Source organism: Oreochromis niloticus, linkage group LG17, assembly GCF_001858045.2.
Source record: "Oreochromis niloticus isolate F11D_XX linkage group LG17, O_niloticus_UMD_NMBU, whole genome shotgun sequence".
NCBI classification, from domain to species: Eukaryota; Metazoa; Chordata; class Actinopteri; order Cichliformes; family Cichlidae; genus Oreochromis; species Oreochromis niloticus.
In genome coordinates, this window is record NC_031981.2 from 6728922 (window position 1) to 6756436 (window position 27515).

The following is a 27515-nucleotide window of genomic DNA, read 5'->3' on the forward strand; positions in this document are numbered from 1 at the left end:
AAAGCCAGTAGTTGCCAACTGGTCTCTAGGTTTGTTGACTGGAGCCTTATTCACATAACCCTACAACGAACAACTTAATGTTACATCTGTCATGTGACTACAAATCCTGAATAGATCCGCCACTGTTGTCTGCCATCTTTTACATACAGTCTATAGTCAGGCCTTTTGAAGCTGCCTTGACCCACCTTTAAGAGAAATGAACCCTGATGATACCATTGGGATAGTTTTTGGACCAAACCTGTACTTTAGTCTGGAATTTATAACAGAAAATAGGAAACCTTGTCCTTGTGAACACTGTCTGTAGGTACTTTGCAGTTTGTCATAAGTCTGCTACCATGAAACTAAACAGTTAATGTTTTTGATAAATCCAATTTGCCTTCCTAAGAAATCGTCCATCAACTGGAATCACATACCATTATGAAAGTGAGTCTACTTGAGTTACATTTAGACAAGTTACCGCTGCTCCTCTGCCTTGCTCGAGAGTTCCTCACATCACTGTGTTTTTGTAGACCAGCTCCTTTGTTGGGTCTGCTGATTTTACACTTGGCCTGCGATGGATTTAACCACCAGTAAATTACTATTTAACCTTGAACTCTCTCACCTCCCCCATGGCCCCAGCCATGTGGCTCAAGCCTGCTCTGAACTGTTCACTCCAATCATGTCATCTTAAGTGGTTTTTCCACAGTCAGGGGGCTGTGTGTGTTTCAGTCTGCAGGACAATCCCCTCACAGCCGCATATCAATAATTCACAGGGGAAAGTGACAGGAGGTGAAATGATAAATGAAGATGCACACATATGAAGTGATCTTCGACAGTGACATCACAGCTGACGGCAGACTGTGTGGCAACTCAGCAAAGGGTCGCCCAGGGATGCAGCAGTTATTTTTATAAGATGAAGGTGCTTCTAATACTTTGAGCCATTCAACCTCCACTTTAATACACTGACATCGTTTTGGCTCCATGTGGTCAGCTGATGCGCCTCTCTTTAACTCCGCCCTCTCGGAGCGAGCAGGGACAGCGAATCAAACATATCGGGGGGGGGGGGGGGGGGTAGTCTCAACAGCAGCAGGAGGAGGAGGAGGAGATCCTCAACTTCGCTCTCCGGAGTCGGTCCCCCCCTCCTGACGCGGTGCAGTCTTGAGCTGTCCACCGGACCGGTATGCACTATCCGCGGATGAGGAGGAAGTGAGCCGAGCCGACCGTGAAAGATGCAGACGGAGGACATGGAGGTACCTATCATTAATAACCTTAACGATAACGGCGACAGACAGAGGCCGAAAGGGAAAGATGTGTTCAAGGATCAGCAGAAGGAGTCAGAGGTAAATCCAAGTACAGCACAGCGGGCTCCCACAGCTCCTGGTACAGGAGCGCACTGGACGGCTGTGTGTGCGTACGTGTGTGTGAATGTGTGTGTCGTTGCTGGGAAGCTTTCAGATCAGCTGAATGTCCTTTCCATGCAGCGAGTCGCCGTCTTGGCTCGAGAGCATGCCTGCATGCATGCGGGCAGACGGCGAGGTGTTATTTTGGCAGCGGCTCCTATAAATAACCCAGCAGTAATCCTACAGCGGTGCTCAGCGTGGGGGACTGCAGGTGGTGAAATGTGACTGCTGCTCCCAGGACCACCGAACGTAACTGCATATCATATTTATGTCCTCGTGGTGTCCTTTTGGCATCTGGAGTGCATCCTCCATTTAATCAATCAGAGAATCGGATCAGTTTTTGGCAGTCCGCCTGCCCCTCAGATGAGCCTTTATTGGTTTTATTTGGTATCTTTGTGAGAGGAGGGATTTGGTTTAGTACGCTTTCTTGGGAACTGAAATAAAAGTGGCTACCAGAAAATAAAATATGTGCAAATTTAAAATCTTTGAGGTTTGAACTACAGTATGAATGATATACTGGTGGCACAATAATAAGTTGATACTGGCCTGTCACAAATATAGAGTTGTTTGGGATATATATGAATGCTTGGGAAGGTTCAGAGACCTAATCTGGATGCTACAATCCCACTAAATGTACAGTTGTTTCCAGTCCCGTGCATATCACCAGCAGGTGCCCTCCTCTGCCTTCTAGCTATCTCTGGAGGCTGTTATCATTTACATCATTTTTTTTTTTTTTACATCTATTGTAAAAAAATATTTTAAAAAGAGATTCATGAATGATGAAAATATGTAGTCAGCTTAAACGTTGTGAGTTAGAAAGTTTCAATTTGTAATGGGTTTTATATAAATAAGATTGTATTTTAACTCAAACTGCATCAAGAAATGATCTCCCTAGACTATTAGACTATAATTGCCTTCTGAGTTATTGCTACAAGTCAGGGTGGATCAATGTTTTGATGTCATTTGCAGCAAATATCAACCCTGTTGCAATAGAAATCGAGACTCATCCAACCAGGCAATGTTTTTTTTTTTCAATCTTCTGCCTGATTTTAGGGAGCTTGTGCAAATTGTACCCTCAGTTTCCTGTTCTTAACCGAAAGGAGTGGGACCCATTGTGCTCTTCTGCTGCTTCAGCAGCAAAGATGCTGATCCCAGTAGAAATCCCAGTTGATTATCACCTTTCTTCACTATTCTGATACTCAGTTTGAACTTCCGCAGGCCGACTTGAATGTATTGACTTGTTGCCACGTAATTGGATGATTAGTTATTTGCATAAACAAGCTGTTGAACAGGTATCCTTGAAGTAGCTAGCAAGTGTATATAAATAGAATATTGACTAATATGTTGATATTAGAGCCTTTTTACTGTCTAAAAATTTGTACCTGCAAATCCAGTATGAGTTTGTGTTTGAACTGCTGGGTGTATATTGGAATCAGCCAATAAATCAATTTTTTTACATCATTGCAGTATCCTTTTTTTGATAAAAAGACTGAGGCGGTCCCATAGGTCTGGGGTATAAGCATATTTTCTGTGGTTTAAAGAGTGTTTAGAGCCACTGTAGACTGCTTATGGGAGTCACCTTCTGTAATATGGACCTGTAAGCTGTAATCTCCTCCGCTATTTCTAAACATGACGCTGGCGAGGCTTGTTGTTAAGGCTCCCTCAGTGCTCGGCAGCTATAATTCATCCTCCTCATGAAAAAATTACTAGCTGATGGGCTTCATTGGTGGGGTTACTCGGTCCAGATACATAAGAGATGTTACTCAGAGTGCGTTGAAGCCGAAACCATTCAGAGTGCTTTGAAAGAGGACGCTGAATGTTTTTGGGGGGAATTAGAGCATATTCATCTTACAGTCGTTGGATTGTGGGATAGGGGGTTGGGGGTGAGTGAATGAGGTTCCCTGGCCTCTACAGTTGAACCAGGAACCTCAAACCTGACTCCGTCGTGTACGTGAACTGTTTGTCTTTTTTGCTGGCTGGAGTGGTCATGTCCATGTTGGCATATGTTGGTAGGAGAGGGGGCGTTCAGCCTTGACACTGCGCCCAGTGTTTGCACGCTGATGCGGTGTAGAGCGTGCAAACACAGGAGCCGTGCCAGTTCAGTTTGGAGCCGGGGCGATTTTGGTTATCAGCTGGCGGCAAAGAGAAGAGGAGTGAACGAGAGTGAACAGGGGGGAAAATGAAGGAGTGGAAGAGAGAGACTGGGTAATTGTAAGGAGAAATGGAAGAGTAGCAGCAGACGAGGAAGAGAGAGGAGAGGCATGAGAATTAAAGAGAAACAGAAAGAGACATGTCATTTCGGTTTGGGCAGAGGAGTTAACTTCAGTTTCAGGGATGCCAATGGAGGACTGAGGGACTAAGAGACTCAGTAATATCATCTATTTAAGTAATTTATCAAGGCTAATTAAGCCTAAGTGAAAGTGTTAAAGGCCTTGAAAACAAGTCGCCTCAATCACTTTTACTTTCAGGAGTGGGCTCTTGCATGATCACACAATTTTCAGTGTAAGCTAAACAGTTTGGGTTGTTTTTCTTGAATTTTTGTATATTCTTCTGCATAAAGGTAATCTAGGAAATTTTTGCAGGTTCATACATGTCTTAATTTAGCAATTTTAAAATGAACTGACAGTTTTAAGGCTGTTTGGTTACACTTAATGTTGTAAACAATTATTTTATTGACTAAGAAAACTAGTAATCATAGGAATTTTATGCATTGTTTAATTATTAATGATGAATAATGTTAATAAAGGATGGTTTTGTAATAGCTGTAATATTATAGTTGCTACTAATTAGATGAATTTCACTTGATAAAAGTTGCCTGACAAAATTGTTTTTTCTGAAACATGCATTTGTAATGCAGGAAGTTGAAGAGAAGACCAAAAATAAGAACAAGTCAGAAGTAGGAATGTCACAGTATCCGAATTGTAGTGGTTGGTACTAGTACCAGTAGAATTACGTGATTCTTGATACATTATTTGATACATAGCAAAGAACAAATAAATTATCCTATGTATTTAAACATAATATTAAAAAGTAAATTCAAATCACTGAAATGACAATATAGGGTTAATTTAAAACGTTATATCTTAACTTTATTATGAGGTACAACGTTAGCTACATTATGTTAGCTTAAGCATTTATGTAATGGTCGCTATTTGCAAGCATTTTAGGCTATGAACCATAGATGTTTTCACAACAGCAATGCCATCTGACTCAAACAAAACGGTAATGTGCATTTCAGGGTAATAACTCAAAAAACCTTCACACCCTTATCTTACTGCTTTTCCTATTGGCAAGTCTAGGCGGAGCGTGGGAGTGGGTCTAGTTGCCAACTTTCGCGTGTAGTTTTTCCCGTGTTTCTTCTTCAGCATGTAAGGACAAGAACACTCGTAGGTTTATGTCGCGCCTTTCAGTTCTTTAATCTCAGTACATGCCCTGCCTGTGATATCTACAGCCCCCGAAACAAGAAAGATGAAACACGGTTGCGTTTTCTGAATTTTGGTATCAAAATGTAAGTCTGATTTGGTGGCAGCCCTAGTCAGAAGTATTCATCCTGTAGTAAGTATTGTTTTTGTATTATTTACCTGAAAACTATAAGTTAGATTTAGAGCCTAATAGACATGGGAGTTTTAAGACGAATACTATCCCGATAATTGACGAAAATTCGATATTTCGGCCAATGTTTTTTTCTTCTTTCAGACACAAAAAACATAAACATCTCTAATATTTGTCATGTGCAGTTATTTATAAGTCTTTGGATTCTTTAATTATCTTGGTCCTCAAAAAACAATGATTTCATTGTCAACGATTACTCTTTTACCTTCCAAAAATGTGTTTGAAATAGGGAAGTTGCCCCCTGGAGGACAAAATGTGCAACAACAACACTCAAAACATGGTGTAAAGGCATTTCTCCTATCTGTTCTTTACTTTTGGCCGAGCTCTAGTTAGGGTCTTGTGATGACACTAATTTCTCTCCTCTGCTCTCCCGGGCTTTCTGTTGTGTATGTTTTATCATGTGGGCTTGTCTGTGTGTAAAGCGCTTTCCCACATACACTAACCAGAGTGTGGTAATGTGAAGACATTAATACTCAAGGTGTAGATAACTCTGTAAATTACTGCGAGTGCCGTAATTCCTCCCTGGCAAGTGTTAATCCGTCTAAAATGATGATATGGCTCTTTTTCATAACTGTCCCTGGAAAATAAAACCCAAAGCAACGAGGAAAAGCTGCGCCACTGTCACCAACATCCCCCTAGCTTTGGTTCACCCGCCCCCTTCAAAAACAGACAGCCAAGGATAAACACTGCAGAGCCTCCCTTCTGCTGCTTTAAGGGTCACAATAAGCATTTTTCTTCAATCATTCTGACTCCCAAGTGGTTTTCATTTCCTGGTTTACAAGTGCAGTAATGACATCAAATCGTGTTGCTCAGGCTCTCGGTCATAAACAAACTGCCATCTGATGTCCTGCATATTCTACTTCCTGCTGACTTGGTTGAAGCAGGTATTTATAGGAGACATGGCAGCACACAGTTATTTAACCAGGATGCCTGACTCAGAGAGCAGATCCTTATTTACAGTCCTGGACCGGTCCCCGGGGCGGTTTGCACAGGGTTAAACACGGCTCACACCCTTAGCCTGAAGCTTGCCGGTGCTGCCAGAAGCGTTTCTTAATTCTCATTAGCATAGCATGAATCTTTTATAATCCCTGTAGAGAAATTTCGCTTCACGTTATTATCAAGCACAACCCTTTCACCACTTTGTTCCTACCCTTACAAGGTTTTAAAAGCCTCTCTGTATGGCTGCATGCTACTTGCTGTGCAGTGTGTCTTGGTGCAAGTTAGTAAGGTGTCATTATGTGTACTGTGCATCCTATTTCCCTGCAAATGATTTTGTTTCAAAAGGACAGTGAATGCAGGCCTTTCTGCGAGCTTATCTTCCCATCTCCCTCTGTTGTGTGCGTACGTTTATAAGCTTACCGTCCCAACTTTGGTTTTACTTGTTTAGATGTTGAGAAAGGCTTCATAAAATGCATTCATAATTTATTAGGTCTGTCTTGGTCATTAAGCTAGCTAGACAGAAGAGTCTGAGGCTGCTGGGAGTGTTGTTAGTTTGGCGAGATCTCGGATAAAGCTACATTTTTCAGTCGTCTTGCCCTAAGGTTACGCTCTAAATATGACTGTGTGTGTGCGCGCGGGTGCGTGGATCACATACTGTTCAAACGCTCACAGATTTTGAGTGTTGCGATTGAGTGAAACATAGAAAATGTGTGCAGCCTGTCTCGTGGGTATTTGTAAATCACAGGGTGAGGCTAATGTCAGAGCTTAGAGAGACCTTTTCCTGGATACAGTGGATAATCTGCTTTGATATGGGGGTGGGGGCATGTTGACTCCTGTGCCTTCTCTTTCCTCTTGTTCTGGTGCTGGCTAGGGAAAGCCTTCTCTGACTGTTCAATTAGGCTGATTAAAGCAGTAGCTGTGTACGTCCATAGAGAGCACCTGTAACCATGACTGAGTGGCTCTGCGTAAGAGGATCTGAGAGGAAAGATGTAAATGACTAATCAGCACTGCCTGAAAAACCAGCCACCAGTAAAAAGCCATGGTGAGTGTGTGTGTGTGGGTGATGTGTGCATGGATGTGACTGTAAACGGAGTACATAGTAATTGTAGGTGTTGGGATATGTAAATATCCCACAGTATGTTTTTGCATCTATTTCAATGTATGTGGGTGTCTGGGGAAACTGAATTCAGCTACATTATGTGTGCTAATGTGTGTTTTGCTCTTGCAGAGCTCCATGGAGTCTCCAAACCTGGAGTTTGAGTACGGAGACACAGACACACTGACTGCTGAGCTCTCTGGTAAGACCACAGACCGTCATCCGTTGGCTTGGACTTTGTATTCAAAGCCATTTGACCACCGCTGTGCTTTTGTGGCCATATTTGAATGGCAGGTGCGAAGTTTCACCCATCAAAAATGGAGCACAGCCATCTGGATGGTCAGTACAACACAGCAGGCTATATTACTTGTCAAACGATTCCAATAAAATTACTTGAGCAGCCTCCAAAAGCGAAAACACGATGCAGGTGCAGATCAGCGACTCGATTGACAATCTGTGTTGGGACACCTGTCAGTCGAAAAGCTGCCAGATCAGACTTACAGTCATGTGAAAAAAGAACATTTTCACAGGGCTCGATACAGTGCTGTGCATCTAGTCTGTGCATAAAAAACATTCTCCATTGTGGAGGAATTTTGGCCCACTCTCCTTTACACTGTTGCTTCTGTTGATTAAGACTCACTGATGTTCATTTATACAAAGCTCTCTTAGGGTCCCACTGCAGCATTTCAGTCAAATTGAGGTTTTGACTGGGCCACTGCAGTCATTCTTTGATGCTTTTCTTTTCTTTTTCAGCCATTCTCTTGTAGATTTGCTGGATTGTTTTGGAACATTATCCTGCTGTATCTCTCAATTTTTGCCAAGCTTTAGCTGCCGGACAGATGGCCTCACATTTGACTCTATACTCAGACATGGACTCAAATGTGGAGGCCATTTGAGTACAGTTATGTTCAGAATACAAGTTTGAGATTATCTGAGCTTTGTGACATGGCGCAGAACATCAGAACATGGCTAAACAGTATTGGAGTAGGCTGTGACATTTAAAAGATACTTTGTCGGTACTAAGAGACCCAAAATATGCCAAGAAAATATCCCCCAATCTTTTAAGCCCAAACCAACCTATACAGAGGACTTTGTGGTTGACTGTCTGCAAGGTACCCAGGTCCTGTGGCTGCAAAACAAACCCAAATCATCACCCCTTCACCACCATGCTTTATATTTGCCCTAATATGCTGTGTGTGCTTTCCACCAAACATAGTGCTGTGTCTATTACAGTCAAACGTCACCTCAAACACTTTATGTTGTAAGGCAAAGACCCTACAATGATACAGAGAAAACCCCAGCCATGAGACAACCCCCTCTGAGTAAGTACTTTGGTGACAGTGGGAAGGTAAAACCCCTTTTAACAGGAAGAAACTTCCAGCAAAACCAGGATCAGGGAGGGGCAGCTGTCAGCTGTAACCGGTTTGTTCAGATGCAACTTTGCAAACCTAAGTATTGAACAGCAGAACCTGACTGCTCCTTTTTCTCTTATGGAAGCAGTGAGTGTGGACTGTATAGACTGCTGTGAAAACTTTCTCATGACTGCAGATCAAAGATCTATGTCTGTTTGTTATGCATGACTTAGCTCTTCGCCCACAGAATTCCTACAGTGACACCCCTGTTTCTGCTTAGCATAGGAACGAGAATGTGCCATTGATTTGAAAAATAAATCAAACATCCACATTCCTCAGGATCCTTTCAGCTGTTTTATGTTACACATGCAAACAAAGAGAGTCGGCGAGAACAGCGATGAGGGCGCAGAACAAAAATCTTTCGGTGTGTGCTGGTATGTTTTTTTGCCATGCGCAGAAAAAATGACTAACGCTAATCATAAACACTGTGATTATTCATTCAGAACCGCAGCATCTGTGTAAGCTGGTAACAGCCTGTACTTGACTTGGAGCTTGGTTAATAACTCCCACAGAATTCAACAATGCTCAGAGATGTTCCTTTCAGGGACGAGTACAAAAAGATTATTTAGAGAGCACATTATTTATTTTCTCCGATCCAGCTGGTGTGCTGAGAGGAACGTTGAATAAGCGTGTCGATTTGAAGTCAGAATGATGGTCCTCCTGGTAGATGGCAAACGGCAGCTGATTTGCCAAAAGGGTTAGTTACGCACAAACGGGCAAGACAGTCACCGCGGCTTTCTGCCGACAGCTCCTCGGGGTCAGGGGATGACGACTGCTCCGAGAACAGGAGGAGACGCGTGACTGTGTGATGAATCTTTAGACTGCGCATGAAACAGACCGAGGAGGACAGCCGCTCAAAGCATCAGAGCATATAACAAACATCATACGGTTACAATAATGTGAATGTGAAGGGGATACATGCATACGAACCTGAATTTTCATTATTATATTATAACTTATGGCAGAAATTAATAGATCTCCTTAATTATACGCAGCATTTACAGTTTGTCATATGCATGTGTGCTTTTTGTGTTGTGCATAGTGGGCTGCAAAGTCGTCCTATTTCATTCTCCTGCTGCTCTTGATGTAGGTGTCTTATTATAAGTGTCTCTATAATATTGAATGGCCCTTAAGCTCTGTAAAAATCTGGGATTTCCGAGTTAAATTTGTTGCTTTTCGCTGTAGATGGAGGTATATCTGTGTCTTGACCTCACCCGTCGAGCGTGGGCGGACGGATATTCTGCCAATTCATAATCTCTTTTTAGGGCTAGATAGCACTCTAATCTCTTTGGCTTTTAGTAGATTGCAGAATACGTTTTCTTTGCACTGCATTGTTATTTGGGTTATTTCAATCAGTGTTTGGACAGCACTGTTGTTGTGAGGCTCAGCTCTTGGTTTTGCAAGGATTTGGAAAGAAGGTTGTCTAGAGAGATAGATGCAGAGTGATTTTAAGAAACAATCTGAACGCTCATTAATTATCAGCGGGTATGTGTTTAGTTCTGCACTTTGCATGCTTGTTAGTGGATAAATCTTTATGTGCACGGATACAGCTGTGGTTACTGAGTGATGTGCTACTTTATTAGTTACACCTTGCCAGTACTGAGTTGGACCCCTTTTATTCTTCAGAATGGACTTAATTCTTAGTGGCGTCGATTCAACAAGATGTTGCACATTTACCACCACGTCCTCACCGTGCTCTCTTCCATTGAGTGACATTTAAATGCCCAGACCGCCATCACCACAAGCCTGAACCATTGACATAAGGCATGATGGATCCATGCTATCAGATTGTTCATGACAAATTTTGAGTCTACATCCAAATGTTGTAGTAGAATTTGAGTGTTGTCCAGTATTGTTGAGGCTATGGTAATTTTAGCATCTTCTTAGATGAAAGGAGTGACACCTGGTATGGTCTCCTGCTGTAGCTCATCTGCTTCAAGGTTCCATGTGTTCAGAGATGCTCTTCTGCATACTCTGTTTGTATTGATTGATTATCTGAGTCACTGTTGCCAGCCCATCATCCACAAACAGCCGTGCCACATTCAAACTCCTTTTAATCACCTTTCTTCCCTATTCTGATGCTCAGATTGTACACCCACAGTCATCCAGACTGTTTAATTCATTAAGTTGCTGCCCTGTGATTGACTGATTAGATGTTTGTATGAAGTGAGGGAAGATTTGGTGGTGAGTCTACCTTGGGACTAACAGATTCCTACCATGTAAACGTGCAGTGTCTGTTGGACTCTCATTCAGCTCCATCCCTAGCTCTTCACAAACCTGTCAGACCCACGTCTCTGGGTATGACTGTACTTTTCTATAATGGAGGAACATCTTATCATCACGTTTATTTATATGTACATTAAATGAAGCCAGAAATGAATTAAGACTTATGATGAACACGTCTTCAATTAATTCTTTGCCTCCAGTGTTAACAGTAAATACATTTATTTAGTTAAAGCTTATACAAGTCTGCATTAGGCCAGACAGACTCAAAAACCTTCTGAAAATCAGTAAAATGTGAATTTCTTCTCCATCAAGGAAATCTAGGAGTCTTGGGATACTATGGAATAATTCATCTGGACAACTGCTGACTGAAATACCACAGCATGGTTTGATTAATCCAAGCCTTTTGGAGCAGATGCCACAAAAACATCCCAATTGCATTACAGTATTGAACAGCTTCAACACTGCAGCATGCAGTTTAGGGAGTGCTGGATTTGAGCATGTCATTTTTAACCCTTAACTTTAAAAGCCTGATGGGGTACTGTCGTCAGTTCACCGGGCCGGTGGCATGGACACACGCAAGATTGTGAATGTGATAACTTAAGAACAAGTTGACGAAGGAGCTTCAAATTGATACCATAGGTGTATCTACTAAAAATCTCGGATGAGTTTGAATCTTGGTGACCTCAACCTTAAAGTCAAAGTCAGAGGTCAGGTTTTCTCAGAATCTTTTGATTCAAGAACAAGGCAATGTAGGATTTCGAAGGTGTGTCTGCTAGAAGGCTCATCTTTCTTCTGATGTATTCTTTTCATTCTCTTACTCTTGGGGAATTATTAGCAGGTTTAAATTGCTTCTCAAGCTCAAGAATTAACTGGAAATTAGTTTTCCATCACTAAGTGGATTATAGATACCGTAGACCACAATATTCTAATTTCTCGATTAAGTGATGTAGTGGGTATTGGTGGCACTGCACTCAATTGGTTTAGGTCTTATTTGGCCAATAGAACTTTCTCCGTCAGCCTTCTCGGTTCCGAATCATCTTTTGCTTCTCTGTCATGCGGCGTCCCACAGGGCTCAATTTTAGGGCCACTGCTGTTTTTACTGTATTTATTGCGTCTGGGTTCCATCCTTAAAAATCATGGGATCTCTTTTCATTGTTACGCCAATGACTGCCAAATTTATTCGCCACTGAAGCAGAAGCATGGCATCTCCATAAAACCTCTCTTGACATGCCTAGATGACATTAAAGCTTGGTTGGCTCTAAACGTTTTAAATTTTAATGACAAGAAAACAGAAGTGTTGGTGTTTGGACCCACTGGTCCCTGTGAGTCCTCCGCTGTTGATTTGGGACCCCTGGAAGTTTATTTTAAACCTGTTGTTACTGACCTTGGTTTTAAGTTGGATAGTGATTTTTAAATTGGACAACCAAATCAGAGCAGTGGTGAAGTCCAGTTTTTATCATTTAAGGCGACTGGCAAGAGTGAAATCTTTTCTTTCTAGGCAGCACTTTGAAACAGTGATCCATGCTTTTATTTCTTCCCATGTGGACTACTGTAACGCACTTTATGTGGGGGTCAGTCAGTCGTTGCTCTCACGTCTACAGCTGGTTTAAAAACGCTGCGGCACGACTCCTAACAGGAACTCGTAAAACAGAGCATATAACCCCTGTCCTGGCCTCTCTGCACTGGCTGCCTGTGTCTTTTAGAGTTCATTTTAAAATTCTCGTGTTTGTTTTTAAATGCTTTCACAGTCTTGCCCCGCCTTACCTCTCTGAACTTCTTCATCTCCACACACCCTGACGGTCTCTCAGGTCAGCTGACCAGCTGCTCCTGGAGGTACCGAGATCCAGGAGGAAGCTCACAGGGGACAGGGCCTTTTCTATTGTGGGTCCTAAATTATGGAATAATTTGCCCTTGCACGTTAGAGAGGTCCCTTCACTGTCCACATTTAAATCTTAAAACCCACTTTTATTCTTTGGCTTTTAACCTCAGTGAGACTTAGTTTCTCTTGTAATGAAATTAGTTATTTAATTAATTATTTTACTTTTTCCTTTATTTGGCTTTTAGTTATATCTTATGTACCTTTATATATTTCCTATGTACAGCACTTTGTGTCAGCTGTGGTTGTTTTAAAGTGCTTTATAAACAAAGGTGATGATGATGATGGTGATAGTATTTATTTCAACCCTGATTGTATTCTGTTGTGTCCACAGAGCTCTACAGTTACACAGAAGAGCCAGAGTTTGCCCTCAACAGAGACTACTTCGAGGAGGACTTCAGAAGCCACGGTAATGTGTGTGTGTGTGTGTGTGTGTGTGTGTGTGTGTGTGTGGGCATTTGTGTGAGATTGAGTTTCCTTACACATTCCTTCAACCTCCAGAATTACAAAATTGCACTTGCACACTAAAGGCTGTAAACGCGACATGTTCAGTGAGCTGCTGTGGTTTACAACCTGACCGGTGAGGTGAGGCGAGGGTGAGCAGACACATCAAAGCTCTGCTCTTTTAAGCTGTTCAAAGAATTGATATCCCTACAGATGGAAGGGGCCACCCTTAAAGCATGTGATTAACGTTTGGTTATCGAGAACAAAGCGGCTCTTCCAGTCTGTACGCCGGCGTTATTATCAGCCTGACAGGAGATCGAGCTTTAATACAGTGTTGCTTTATCTGCTTTTGTGTGGAAAATTGCATTAAATTACGTTTTTCCTGTTGAGCAAGAAGAAAAACTTTCTTCTTGATTTATTTTATTGTAACAAAGTCGGGTTTTCTGTATTGAGGGAGGTATTATTTTTAGGTTTAGGGCGTTACATCAAGTCCTGCAGAGATGGTGTCGAGGCGCCCTTTGTAGACAGTTTGAATCAGAAGAGCGCGGTCCTCTCCATCTGTCACTTTCCCTCCATGCTGTGTGATGATAAATAGCAGAATTAGATGAGAGCTTCACTGTTTTATAGTGAAATAGAGGACAGAGCTGCCTGTTTGCATCGCTGTCTTTCCATTAGTGTTAATATGTGCGGTTTCCTGTTTGACTCGTCCTTTTTGTGGAAGTGTTAGTGTAGCATGTGAGAGGGGGGGGCTGCTGACGGGGCGCTCATCAATGTTTTATGCTGCTATCCTCTCAGTCATTCTCATGAATTACTGTTATTATCAAGGCACGTCTAATTGATGGTCTTTGCTGTTTCAAAAAAAGGGAAGTTTTCTGTGATCTGTGCTGGTCTGTTTTCCTTGCACGAGTGAGAGTGTGTTAAGTTGAAAGAGATCAGTGAGGATGCTATACTCCTTAATGCTTATTACTGCCTGTCTAATCAACTGAAGAGCCTAAGAATAGAAGATGGGGAAAAAAAATGCCATAGTCCTTGCCAGAGACTGAGTGCATTTCTTCTAGTGCTGCAGTTTTTGTAGTTGTTTGAGGTGCACTCAGACTCAGTTTTTGTTAGTGTTAAAAATACTGTTTTTTTTTTAAACCATACATCAGGTTTCTCCTCATAATGTCATTGCTTTCAGCTATCTCCAGAGCTAATGCAGTGAGCCACAACATACAAGTCTGCCAAAATATCTGAATATAATGGATTCCCAGATGGCAGAACTAACAGCTACTTTTGCAGTTAGCTAAATTAATTGCACGCACAGTACAGTGCAGTAAAATTAAAGCTGGAAATTTGCACTTTAATCACATCTTAATTGTTTGATATGTAATCCACTGTGATGAAGAAAACACCTAACAGGAACAGGAAGCGATAAGTATCTCTTTTGTGCAACAGCCAATGGGAATCCAGGGTTTATGATGTCCATGTTACTATAGGAAACGCCTTTACTGCAGCACGTAGCAACTGCATCATTCCTCGACCGCAGCAGACCAAGGTGCGAGGACTGTGTCATTATTATAATATTATTTATATTCATGTTATTTTGACAAATTAACTTCCCTGTAGATCCAGATTGTTTTCAAGTTTCTTTTTCTCACATTTTCCTGCACTTGTGAGTCTGTAACATGAACTTTAGCATCTGTTTGTTTTCCTCTCATTTTTCAATCCTTAAAAAAATGCTGCAAAGTACATCAAAACTTTGAAAAAGTCGACACAGATACACTCGGAGTTCTCTAAGGCACAGAAAAAAAAATACAAATTAAATTTGTCTGACTGCAACCTTGAACCTTTTGTTGCTGTGTCCTTTCTGCAGCTCGAGGCAGGCGGTGGATCGAGCTGACGGTGGAGGAGCAGAGGGCGTATGTGATGAGGCTGCTGGACGCGCTGGAGGTGACGGACAGGGACAAGAGGCTGAAGGTGGCCAGGGCCATCCTCTACCTGGCTCAGGGTGTGTGGGCTACACAAAATACAAGCCTTTTTCACAGCAGACATTTAGGTTTTAGAGGAAACGCACAGCTCTTACCCTTAATATTAACCATGGCTAAGTCTCCAACAAGGTTGTGACAATGAGCCAGAATACAAAATACCTGAAATAGAATGATGTCATTATTTACACCAGTCACTGCTATTCTGCCATCATTTGCTTCGAATAGTCATCTTTTATTAATACAGCCTAGAGTTAACGTCTTTCCAGAATGTGTATTATTATGTATATAGACGAAAATCTCACACAACTCTGTTTCTCGTCTTGTTTCTTCAGGAGTGTTTGATGAGTGTGACACAGAGGTGGATGTCCTCCACTGGTCCAGACACAACATTTTCCTGCTGTACGACATGGGCATCTTCACAGCACTGCTGGAGCTGCTTAGCATGGAGATAGAGTGAGTAAGACCCCCTGGTTATAAATGTAACATTGTTCTTTATGCAGTGCTGCAGGGATGTTTCCAGGCGAGGGTGCGAAGCGCGCCTGGGGGAGCAGTTGCTCCGTCGCCCTCCTCTCTCCATCACCAGAAGCATGGTGCGCAGCCTGCCTTGTGGGGCGTGGGTTTTCACAGGGCGGGGCTGGCAGGGGATGTGGTCGGCGGTGGCTGGCGGTGACTCTGGACGCACCGGGCCCGTCTCGCGGATCACCTCAGCTGCAGTGCCCTTTGGGGTCCCCTTTGCGGGGGCGCCCCAGCGGGTTGCCTTGACTGACGCCTAGCAGCTGACTTAGAACTGGTGCGGACCAGTGGAATCTGAATGTTTAATTAAAACAGTCGGACGGGGGGTTTCACAGAAAATCACATCACAAATATTATCAAAATTATCAATAAAATTTGATAATTATAGAAAACTGAGGTACAAACCTCTGTCCTATTGCAGATTTATTATAAGAAAAGTGGAGATTCAAACAAGCTTTTTATGGGCTGGCATGGAAGCGTGCTGACCCCATGACCTCTTGTAGACATGCCCCTGCAGTGCAGTGAAAAAATATTTGCCCCATTCTTGATTTCTTTCTTTTTTGTTATATTTCTTACTCTTACATGTTTCAGATCATCAATTTTTAACATTAGACAGGTATAAACTGAGTAAATACAAAATGCAGTTTGTAAATGATGATTTCATTAATTAGGTGAAAACGCCTCCCTCGTCTTGTGTGGAAAAGTAATTGCCTCGTAAACACAAACACAAGTTCACGTCTTAGTCTAACTCAGAATAAGTAAGGGAGAGAGGGGCTAGCATTCCCTGGGGATCAGAGAGAAAACAGAGAGAGAAGCGAGGAATATGCAGAGGCTGATGAAGATGGTCAGCCAGGCAGAGATGAAGCTGAAGCTGAACAGACAGATGGCTGTGATCTAATCATAAATCCAGTCCATCATTTGATGATGTGGTCAGTTAAAGATGATTAATGTATGCAAACTTGCCACTTTAGTTACATGGTCATGTACAAATGTAATGACACTGGGAGCGCATTGTAACTGGATACATAGCACTACACCTCTGTTCTTCATTACTTCAGAGAGGCAGAGACACACAAAAAGCTACTGAGGAGAGACTATAGGAAGCGCGCCGTCTGTGATCAACAGACCCCTTCACTGTGAACACAGCATGACAAAGGCTCCTTCAAGCCAGCTTTGTTGCTGCTGGTGTCAGCCTCAGTTGGGCTTCAGTGCTGCTTTGTTGTTACATAAGCTGCTGCAAGGCATCTTCAAGTTGCATAGAGCTGCAGAGCAGGGCAGTTTCAGCAAGACGAGCAGGAAAAACATGATGAAGTGTTAATCATACAGGTACAGGTAGTCTCACCTGCGATGTATTCAGAGACTGGCCTGCCTCTTTCAGATAATCCACTAAAATCATGTAGCGTTTGTCCCCGCAGCAACAGCCAGGCGTGCAGCAGTGCCGTGAGGAAGCCTGCCATTTCTCTTGCAGACAGCACAGAGCTCAGGTAAGCGGCATAAAACCGCTTCAACTTCCTGTCTGCTTCAGATCAGGAGGCCAATAAATACTGTTTAAAAATAATCAAAATGCTTAACTTCACGCCATCTGGCCTAATCTGCAAAATGTAATTGTATTCGCTGACTGTTGTCCTCACATTCATTTTCACTCTACTTCTGCCTAATGAAATTGATTTTTTTTAACACAACAGGCCTTACACGCACACACACAAACATGTGAAATCATACGACGATTCACACACATACAGTAGCGCCGTCTGTGCGTTCCCTAGATGAACACTTACAAATAATTACAAGCTAGACGAGTGGATTTGCCCTTAATTACTGCCGCAGAACTGAAAGCCATTATAGTCCTTTTGAACCGAGTGAGAAGCTTTGTTGAGCGAACAAAGCATTTAATGTACAAAACACCACCTGTATTGCATCAGATAATTACGAGGGACTGGCTGCATTATCCAGCCAGAGCTCGGAAATTATTTTCTCCTAAATGCACGAGCAATTTGCAGAACCAAGCGCTACTTTCTCATAATTTCCTCTGTGATATCAATGTTTCTTGTACTTATAGGCCATTTAGGGCCATTATATCTGGTCAGGGCAGCAGTTAAATGCATGCCACACACAGACATACGCACACATAACCTCAATGTGTCCATGATGAGTTCTTTGGACGTTTCTTTTTCTCGCAGAGTCTTACTGAGCATCATGTACTTGATGGTGGAAACCATTAGAGTGCAAACAGAAGACGACCGACCTGAGTGGATAGCAGCCAGAGAGGCCTTCAAGAATGAGCTCGGTGTGTGTGTGTGTGTGTGTTTATTCAGTATTTTGAAGTCACATGATTATATCTTTTCAGTTGCTTTCATACTGCATGTCATTTTATTCCATTTAAAAACATTGCCTTTGACCCCCCTCCAGCTTCTCCTCTTTACAATGGAGAGCCCTTTGCTCTACTACTTTTCACCATGGTGACCAAGTTCTGCAGCATGAACGCGCCACACTTCCCCATGAAGAAAGTACTACTGCTGCTGTGGAAAACAATACTGGTCAGTGTGTTACAGTCAAGTAGTCGCATGTAATGCAAATAAATCTATTTCTGTCCATGTCTGCATTTTTGTTTTGCATGTTTGTTTTTTTTTTAAATAAAACACGTTTCACAAACACTCAGCGCCCACTTCATTATTTAGACCTTGCTGGTACATGGTTGGGCCTTATTTTGCTTTCATAGCTGTCTTAATAGTTTGTGGCGTAGATTCAACAAGGTGCTGGAAATATTCCCCAGAGATTTTGGTCCATATTGAAATGATGGCATCACACAGTCGCTGCAAATTTGCTACTCTGTTGCATTGACATCCGGTGACTGTGGAGGCCGCTGGAGTGCAGTGAACTCACTGTCAGTTTGAGATGGTTTGAGTTTTGTGACGTAGTGTTTTATGCTGCTGGAAGCAGCAGTCAGAGGATGGGTACACTGTGGCCATAAAGGCATGACAAGGTCAAAAACAGTACTGTGTTTTGTAGGCTGTGACGTTTAAATGATACAAAATTGCCACTGCAGGGCCCAAAGTGTGCCAAGAAAATGTCCACAGTATTACACCAGCAGCAGCAGGATGGATTCATGCTTTCATGTTGTTTACACTAGATTCTGACCCTGGCGTCAACAAGGCATTTTCTCCCAGAGAACTGCCAATCATTGGATATTTTCCTTTTTTTTAATACCATTGTCAGATGGCTGTGATGTGGAAAATCTGAAATATACACAACAGTCCATCTGGCACAAACACCATGCCAGGTTCAGCCACTTAGATTGTCTTTCTTCATCATTCTGGCTCTCAGTTTGAACTTCAGCAGGTCGTGATGACCACGTCTACATGACTAAATACACTGAGTTGCTGCCATGTGATTGGTTGATTGGGGGGGGGAGTCAAACAGGCTAATATTTTTAAGGTGTGACCAACAATGTTAGCCATTATCAGCAGGGCAGGAATAGCTCAGTAGGTAAAGTGGTTGCCCCATGATCGGAAGGTCGGGGGTTTGAATCCACTGAACGGCTACCCTGAGGTACCCCTGAGCAAGGTACCGTCCCTACACACTGCTCCCTGGGCACTGTACTAGTGGCTGCCCACTGCTTCACTGGGTGAATGGGTTAAATGCAGAGGGGAAATTTCCCTATGGCAACTAACACATTATTATTAACAAAATTTTATTCCGCTGTTAATAGACATTACTTAAACTTTGTTGGTAATATTTTATAACAAATGAATCATCGTTTACCTGGGTCTTTTCTGACTTCCAGTTTACTTTGGGAGGTTTTGAGGAGCTCCAGGAGATGAAGGTGCGACACCGGGAGCGTCTCAACCTGTCCCCACTGCCAGAAGACAGCATCAAGGTGGTCAGGGCCATGAGAGCGGCTTCGCCCCCGGCCTCCGCCATGGAGCTCATTGAACAGCAACAGCAGCAGAAGAGAGGCCGCCGCAGCCGCAGGGTACTAGCCCTCAAGCACACACGGACATCACACTGAAGCTGAATCCATTTAAACAACATTTAGGTGACAGTGTCACTTTAGTGTATATTGCTGGCATGCTGTTATTAATACAAACATAATCATAGTGTTGATGAGTTTCATCTATCTACCCTAGTAGACTCTCACTCTCTAACTCTTTGCTGGGTCACCTTTTTCCAAAAGTTCCAACATCATCAGTTCCCTGCTGTAAGTCAGTGACCACAGATGATCTTGGTGCTCGGACAGCTTTGAGAATCCCAGCCTCTCAATTTTTTTTTTAATACTACAAAGTTTGACTGGACAGGCTTCCTCTTTAATTGCCCCTCTTCCTTCCTTGTGTCCCCACAGAGTGCCTTTGTTGATAGCTTGGAAGGAGACAGTCCTTTTCCCAAGAAGCAGGTCTTTACCCACAAATTCCCTCTTATTCTCCTGCATTTTCTTTCTGCACTGAGCTAAACTTTTTGCACTCCTCTCCCACATCCCTGCAACCCGCCCCGAGCAAAATCTCCTCTCTCTGCCTCTTTGGCTTCCCTTTTCTCCTTCTACCTGCGTTTACTTTTCTCCCCTACGTGTCCTAACTGTTGCCATTTAAAACTCATCCAGTCCCGACCGGATGCTCTGCACTTGTCGGATAATTTACCTGATTTAAATTGGAGTTTGAAGTTATCTACTGGGCAAACTCTTTAGTGTTTGAATAGATAATGGATTGGAAAAATTCTGATGTTATAGGTGGTTTTGGTGCAGCCTTACATTCTGCCTAATTTCTAATACTCCATTTAATTGTTTCCAGCTTCATGCACATGTGCGTATTTCTTTTGCTTTCCTTTAAGTCTCCTGTTATTTTAATAATTTTTGCATACTTCTGTTTTAATACTCCAAGTGTCCCTCATTCCCTTCCCCTGCTTTGCTTTTCCATTTTGTCTTCTCCCCTCTTTTATTTTTGCTCATATTCCACTGTTTTCCCCTCTTTTCGTTACTCTTTCTTCCTCCTCTCCTTTCCACTCTTCTTTCTCTAGTCTTCCTCCTCAGTAGGGGGGATGGGGCGGCAGGGTTTGAGGGACAGGGCTGACTTGCTGGCTGTAATCACTGGCGCTGGAGCAGTCCCATAAAGAAAGCTCACTTCAGACATCAACAGTAGGAGCATCTCCCTTGTAGTTTTCATCACATTGCTACCGGGTTTGGTCTCAAAAATCACCTTGCACCGTAGAGTGTGGACTAGGGGTCAATGTCTTTAAAATGCATTCATTGAGGAGGTGAACTGAGATCACCGCTGCTGTAGTTTTACTTCTGCAGGTGCTGTATTCTAGGTTTCAGTTGACCTCTCTCTTAAATGGATGGCATTAAAAGCAGTTGCCCCCTAACCCTGGTAGAAAAAACCACTAGCTTTACCTCCCACATAGCAGAGAATGGCTTTTCCATAGAGAATGGCTCACGACACAGTCTCACCTTCTCCTCTCCCTCTTCCCACTCCCTCCCTCCCACCATACACTCACTATTAGTGCTCACTTAGCATTAGCGCTACCACTGATACACCAATACTGTACATCGACTGCAGTAGCTCAACTAATGCCCCGAACGCTGACTCATGCCTGATGCTTGCACTCTTACCACAATCATTCATTGTAGAAGTAGAAAACAAAGATGCTTTTTGTGTGTGTGTGTGTGTGTGTGTGTGTGTGTGTTTGGCACTTAAGAGTTCAATATGAAGACTGTCTTTTTAAGACTGTCGTTTGCGTTTTTACCTGTTTCTTCAGTGCAGATGTGTGGATGTGTGGTAAGTTTAATCAGACATGCTGCTTGTGGTGTTGTGGAAGTCTTTCTTCAATATATCACATTTGTTTCACAGGTTTTTGACAGGACACGGTATCCTAAGAGAGTTAAAAGAACATTTCAAGGAATCTGTTGCTTCAGTTTTTTATATGGAATATCTGTTAGCTTAGTATAAAGACTTAGAGCGTAAAAACCATGTGTCTGTGTAGGTTTTCAGCCATCCAGCTTTTTGCAGTCTCACGCACTTGAGGTGAAGGCAACTGAACTCCTTTTTAGGCTTCTTTGGTCATAAAAGCTGATGTAGCAGGGGACTTTATCAAAGAGTGTTTGGTGGCTTAAATTGGGACAAACTGCGTGTACCTGACCGGCCTCAGTGAGGTTAAAGGAAAAATAGGATTCAGAAGTAAATAATAATGCAAAGGGCTAAATGCCTCCAGGTCTGGTGTAGAGTCCTTCTTATATATTTAACATACACGAAATCTTGCAAATGTAGAGCTAGCTAATCTTAGCATGAAGTGCAATTAAACAGCTAACCCAACTCTAAGCTAATGTTAAAAAACAAATATAAATAAATATCCTCCTATAAGGTTTTTTTTTTATAGACTTTTTATAATTATTAAACATACCTTAGCTCTAAACCTTAATAATTTGCTTTAGGGGTGCTGGTTGCAGCCTAAATATCAATGACCAAAAAGCCCAAAGAAACAGTTAGCTTAGCTTTGCATAAAGACTTTAAAGTATTTGATAGTATAAGTATTAGTATAGTATAAGTATTTGATAGTATTTTGATAAAACAAACATAGTTCTCTCCAAATGTCAAAAAGACTGCTATTACTGCTTCTAATGTGTGTTAATTAGTGAGCTTTAAAGGTAAGTGTTTGCAGATGCTATAACGCTACATTTAATATGGAATGATGGCAAATACTTTCGTTTAGCTTCAAGGGGAAGCTGCCACCCTCTTTCTATTTAAAGGTTCAAAAGAAGGCTATCACTGCCTCAAAATAATAAAATTTGATATTAAGTGAGCAATAGAGGTGGAGATCCCTAAAGCTAGCCTCCTGTATACAGCTTCATATTTAAGTCACACACACACATATACACATCCACCCACACAGGTGTATTCATTCCTGTGTAATTAGACCACTTCACAGGTCTGTGTGGGTGTGTGCAGTTATATTGCGGTCTGTTTTGCTGTTAGGAAGCTGTGCACATTTGTCATTCTCATTATTGTAAGTGTGACATGTAAATCTCAACATGTATTGACATCAGCTTCACTTGGGTCGTAATTAGCCTCTGTGCTAAGGTGATATGATGGATAATAGTGGAGTCAATCTTCTCCTCTGCTATCCTTAATGGAAGAAAATTGGTGTATTTCCCATTGAGGTACACTTACACACTTTTTTAAGGCTTTCTGTTTTCAGTGTGATCAGTATGTGGTGTCTCAGAAATATCTCCGTCAGCAGCTTTCTTTAATACTCCTCCTGCAGCAGGTTTGCTTCAGCTGTGCCTGAAGAGTCTTCACACTGAGGCTGCATTGCTATAAATGATATACTATAGGTCCAGCTAATAACCACATATGGAACGCTTGAGCTGAAAGTGTGTAATTTTTAGTATGTGTGTGAATTTTTTTGCACTTTAATTAAAACACATCGTCTTATGGAGTAAAAATGGTATCTGGTGCACTGCTTCCTGCAGTCTAGATGGAAGCACTTTAATTCCTTTTGCATGATTTTATATACATTTGCAGAGAAAAAGGTGCTTAAAGCTGATAAACTCACAGGTAGTGAGTTTATCAGCACAAGTTTATATGGTGGATTTTCAATTTCTTCTTGGTTTTGCAGTGAAAACTGGAATTTATTATGTCTTAAAAACTTTGGACGAGCTGCTTACTCCTTGGTTGCACAGTAGGTGCATATCTGACCCCCCTCCCCTCCTCTCCCCTCTGTCTCCCAGCCCCTGGTCAAGCAGGACAGCTTGGACACGTACAACGAGCGAGACCCCTTTAAGAACGATGACGCCCGGGACGAAGAGGAGGACCCCGAGGACACGGACAGTGGTATTGAGGGTGAGGTGGACCCTCTGGACCGCGACGTCATCATCCAACCGCCACCACCGCCACCTCCTCTGAGACCACCGACAGAGAGGGTCAACTTCCCCAAAGGTCTTCCTTGGGCTCCTAAAGTCAGGTTAGTAAAAAATGTTGCAATCTGTATTCCTAAAAGTCAGAAAGTTGTTCATGATATGAGGTTTTGTTCTACGAAAGTTCCAAAGGATTGGTTGGTTTGTTGCCACGGTGACCACTAGGGTACAGGAAACTTCAGCTGGGACATGATGGGAAGCTGGTGTCTGTTTCCCACCCTGGTTTCGAGAGGTTAAAAGTAGATCTTAAACACAACCTCCTCCAGATTTCTCTCCTCGCTATCGTCCAACAATATGCATGTATTTCAGACAGGAGCCTGGGTGTCTCTGCAGGGGGCTGCTGCTGCTGCTGAATAATACATCTCAGAGAAGACAGAAACACGTTATAGCAGTGCATCAGTTAAAGCCTTTTCTTTAACTGAGCCGTGTCACTGGGCGCTCTCGTTACTGTGTGTTTTTTCTTTGGTCAGAGCGCTGCATCACACAGTGGTGATTAGACTCTGATCAGTAGGAGGTTCTTAACCCTTCTCACGGAGAGCAGCAGCAGCAGCACACCGTGTGCCCGATGAGATTTGAGAGGGAGCTGATGCAGTACGCTGTGATCTTGTGTTGTGTGCGTTTATGTGGGTGTGTGCGCACATATTTGTGGCTTAAATCTCACTTGAGTCTGCTCCTGTGTCTTCAGGGAGAAAGACATCGAGCACTTCCTCGAGACGAGTAGGAACAAGTTCATCGGTTTTACTCTGGGGAAGTAGGTGCTTCATCTGAGACTGTTAAATATCTTTATTCATTCAGTTTTTGGCGACTTCTTCATTCAGTGCTGTTCGTTACTTTACAGTGACACAGAAACCCTGGTGGGCTTACCCAGACCCATCCATGAGAGTGTCAAGACTCTTAAACAGGTGAGTGTGGGAATCACTGATTATTTTCTCTGTTTTTAACTTAGTAAGTCATTCTTACACAAATTCACATTTCTAGATGCCCTTATCCACTTCCTTGTGGATATAGTCTCTGTTAATCAATACTCCCACACTGTTGAATCCCCTTGAAATTGGCCTCCCACTGAAAAATCCATAACGTCTTCGTAGAACAGACTGATATTCTTAATCACACAGCTCTGGGTGTCAGCTGACGATGTTAATTAACAATTATTCTCATATGTTTTTGTTTTTTGTTTTTTTCTCCAGCATAAGTACGTGTCCATTGCTGAAGTGCAGATCAAAAGGGAAGAGGAGCTGCAACAGTGTCCACTGACTCTGGTCAGCAATCTTACCAGGCTTGTGTATAATATAGAGTGTATTATAGGGAGCAGGCACAACTGTAATGATTTCTCCAAGCACGCCCGATTTCAGACTTATTAGGCTTATGCACCAGACACAGTTACCTCACAAATACATTAAAAATGAAGAAAGTACCATTCCCAAACTCTTTGCCAGCTATACATATTTAGGGTTTAGAACTGCATCTTGCACAGTCGGCAAAAGCGGTCCTTCAGATCACTGTCCACTGATCAGCTACAGCCGTAAACCACCTGCCTGATACCGTGCTGGTGCCACGGCGACATCTCTGCTCCAAGATTGTTGGAGCCTCCGTATATATGACGTGTTCCGGTGACTAACGTGGGCGTTTACTTAACATGCACATGAATCATAGGACCCCAGGCTTCCCAGCAGATGGTTGTATCCTAAATGTCTGAGGTCCTCACCCAAACTCTGAGGGTGATAACAGACACCTGTGAATGTGACTCATGCTGCTAGTGTCTATGATCTTATCCCGTCAGTCAGTACCCACAGCTTGTGACAGCAGGTGAACATAAATTAAAAATATATCTATATATACCGGAAATATATCTTTGCGTGATACTGCATAGATCTAATTCACATAACTGCAAAGTATTTAACCCCATGCTCAGTGCTTATGTAGGTTATGTCGTGGTCTCTACAAAGATTCACTGCAGAAGTTTAAATCAGCCACAAGTCCACAGCATTGCAGTTTTTTGGAGCACCTCCAGGGCAGGTGAAGCCAGTAGGACCACACTGACTGCAAGAAGGAATCATGTGATCCTGAGATCTGTTAATTCTCACCAGTACAAAGACGTTGTTCTGCCTGTGGACAGATGTTGTCAGCGCGATAACATTAGAACTGTGTGAAATACAGTGACTGAGGTCAAACTTGAGCATGAACGTGAACATAGGTCTGGTTCAGCAACATTAACTCGATCGATTGGCTGTGATCACATCATGTGATTGGCTCTAATTTCCCCAATTCTGTCAGTGTCGAGCTTATATCTGCTTTTGTTGAGGTGTTTGAACTTAAATTTGGAAGAAAGATTCGAATGTTGCCATATTGAGCACTCAGTGTTAACTTTCCACTGGATACACGTGTTATCTCCCAGGGAGAAGAGGAAGTGGAGGACACACCAGCAGAGATGCTGTACCTGGGAATGCTTCCCAACCTGTCACAGTATGTGGTGAGTACCTCATGATTAAATTGCTCTTTGTTTAATAAAACCAGCTCATTAAATCTTCAATAATCCAACACAGAGGCTCAGTGGTTAGCAACTGTCTTTGTACTGGTTTCAATCATATTTCTGATACCACATTCTGTGCTTCCTTTTTTTTTTAGCTAGCATTAAATTATTGCACATTATCTCACATGAAATGTGTTTTGTGGAGGACAAAAAAGCTTACAAGATTTTAAGAGGGTACTGTAGAAACTTGAAGGATTAGCCTGTTATTATTTTTCTATTTTTGTGTTCTTTTTTGCATCAGATTGCCCTCCTGAAGCTACTGCTCGCTGCAGCTCCGACCTCCAAAGCCAAAACGGACTCCATCAACATCCTGGCCGATGTGCTGCCTGAGGAGATGCCGTAAGTACTGCAGAAAGACTGCTGGGATCCTTGACTGTCTTACTTTTCTTTCCCCTACCCGTGCTGCTGTATTTCTTTTTTTTTTTTTTTTTTTTTTTTTTTTTGTCATGATGCTGTAGATATCTAGAGCCATATTTAGATGAGACAGTTTTGAAGAGTAAACACACTTTTGCTGCTAATGCTCAGCAATAATTAAAAAAAGATGCAGTGTAAACTAAAAAAAGGAAATCCTCTAGGGAGCATCTTTGCACTGCTGTTTATGTACGATTTATTTTTATTTTTGTCTAATCACTTGGCAAAGGCAAAAAAACAGCCTGTTTTTCTTATGGATTTTCTTGGCTGTTAGCACTGGTGGAAATGCACTGCTTGTGGGTTGTTTGTGGTCTGTAGGATGGCTCTGTTTTAGACTCGCTGACACGCCAATGAAAAGAGAGACAGTTTTCCTGATGCAAAAACACCCACTCAGAAAAAGAAAAAAGAAAGATGTCTGATATTTTCATGGCTGAAATCCATTTCTTTTTTTTTTTTCTTTTTTTTCTTTTTTTTGGTTAGCATGTTTTGAAATTATGCACTTGCTCACCTGCCTGAGCTGGCAGCAGAGCCATGAGAAGGCCATACAGGGTGCCTGGGTTCAAGTCTGCCACAGTTTGTTTCCTGCGTGACTTCCAGTTCTGTCCTGGCTAAAAAAATTTTTTTAAAAGCCAAAAATAAATCTTATTCGGTCTCCTTCTATACCTGTCACTTTGTCAGAGAAGTGGTTATACTGTTAAAGACCCGCAGGCCTTACAGTTACAGCGTGTGTTTCTTTTTAGTATCACCGTCCTGCAGAGCATGAAGCTGGGAATCGATGTTAACCGGCACAAGGAAATCATCGTCAAGGCCATCTCTGCTCTGCTGCTCCTGCTCCTCAAGCACTTCAAACTCAACCATATCTATCAGGTTACACACACACACAGACACACCTCCACTGTGCCCTCCTACATACACCTTAACTCACTTTTTCTCCTCTTATGTTTCACCTCTCTTCCCTGATAAAATCCATATACCTCCCCCACTGTAGCCTCCCCAGTCCTCCGCCTGATTAATCAGTCAAGCATGCCATCACTTTCTCCATTTCATCCTCATCTCTCCCTCACACGTTTGTAGCCTTATCTTCACTCACAACTCGCAACCCCCGACTCAGCCACACAGACTCGCAGTTGGCGCTCATCTCAGTGAGGACATAAAACGCACTGAAAAAGCACATCTGGATTTTTTTTAGTGATTCATCCTCATTTCTGGT

General features: G+C 42.5%; 1 protein-coding gene across 4 annotated transcripts in view; it reads left to right on the forward strand.

Moving 5' to 3' along the window:
• The first annotated feature begins 1049 nt into the window (after positions 1–1049).
• strip2 (striatin interacting protein 2) overlaps positions 1050–27515 on the forward strand; it is a 33993-nt gene continuing 7527 nt past the window's right edge. The window contains exons 1-18 of one of the 4 annotated variants that reach the window (XM_019346659.2): positions 4683–4934; positions 6863–6972; positions 7159–7228; positions 12875–12949; positions 14837–14971; positions 15284–15404; positions 16880–16948; positions 17645–17751; positions 17874–18001; positions 19249–19437; positions 19804–19854; positions 23179–23411; positions 24050–24115; positions 24203–24266; positions 24552–24623; positions 25760–25834; positions 26136–26233; positions 27046–27172. In XM_019346659.2, coding sequence (XP_019202204.1) covers positions 6970–6972; positions 7159–7228; positions 12875–12949; positions 14837–14971; positions 15284–15404; positions 16880–16948; positions 17645–17751; positions 17874–18001; positions 19249–19437; positions 19804–19854; positions 23179–23411; positions 24050–24115; positions 24203–24266; positions 24552–24623; positions 25760–25834; positions 26136–26233; positions 27046–27172 — 1683 coding nt within the window. In that variant the 5' untranslated portion in view covers positions 4683–4934; positions 6863–6969. Of the gene's footprint in view, positions 1320–4682; positions 4935–6862; positions 6973–7158; positions 7229–12874; positions 12950–14836; positions 14972–15283; positions 15405–16879; positions 16949–17644; positions 17752–17873; positions 18002–19248; positions 19438–19803; positions 19855–23178; positions 23412–24049; positions 24116–24202; positions 24267–24551; positions 24624–25759; positions 25835–26135; positions 26234–27045; positions 27173–27515 lie in introns of those variants that run through there. The other 3 variants (XM_013274658.3, XM_019346657.2, XM_013274659.3) reach the window with 3 other exon arrangements.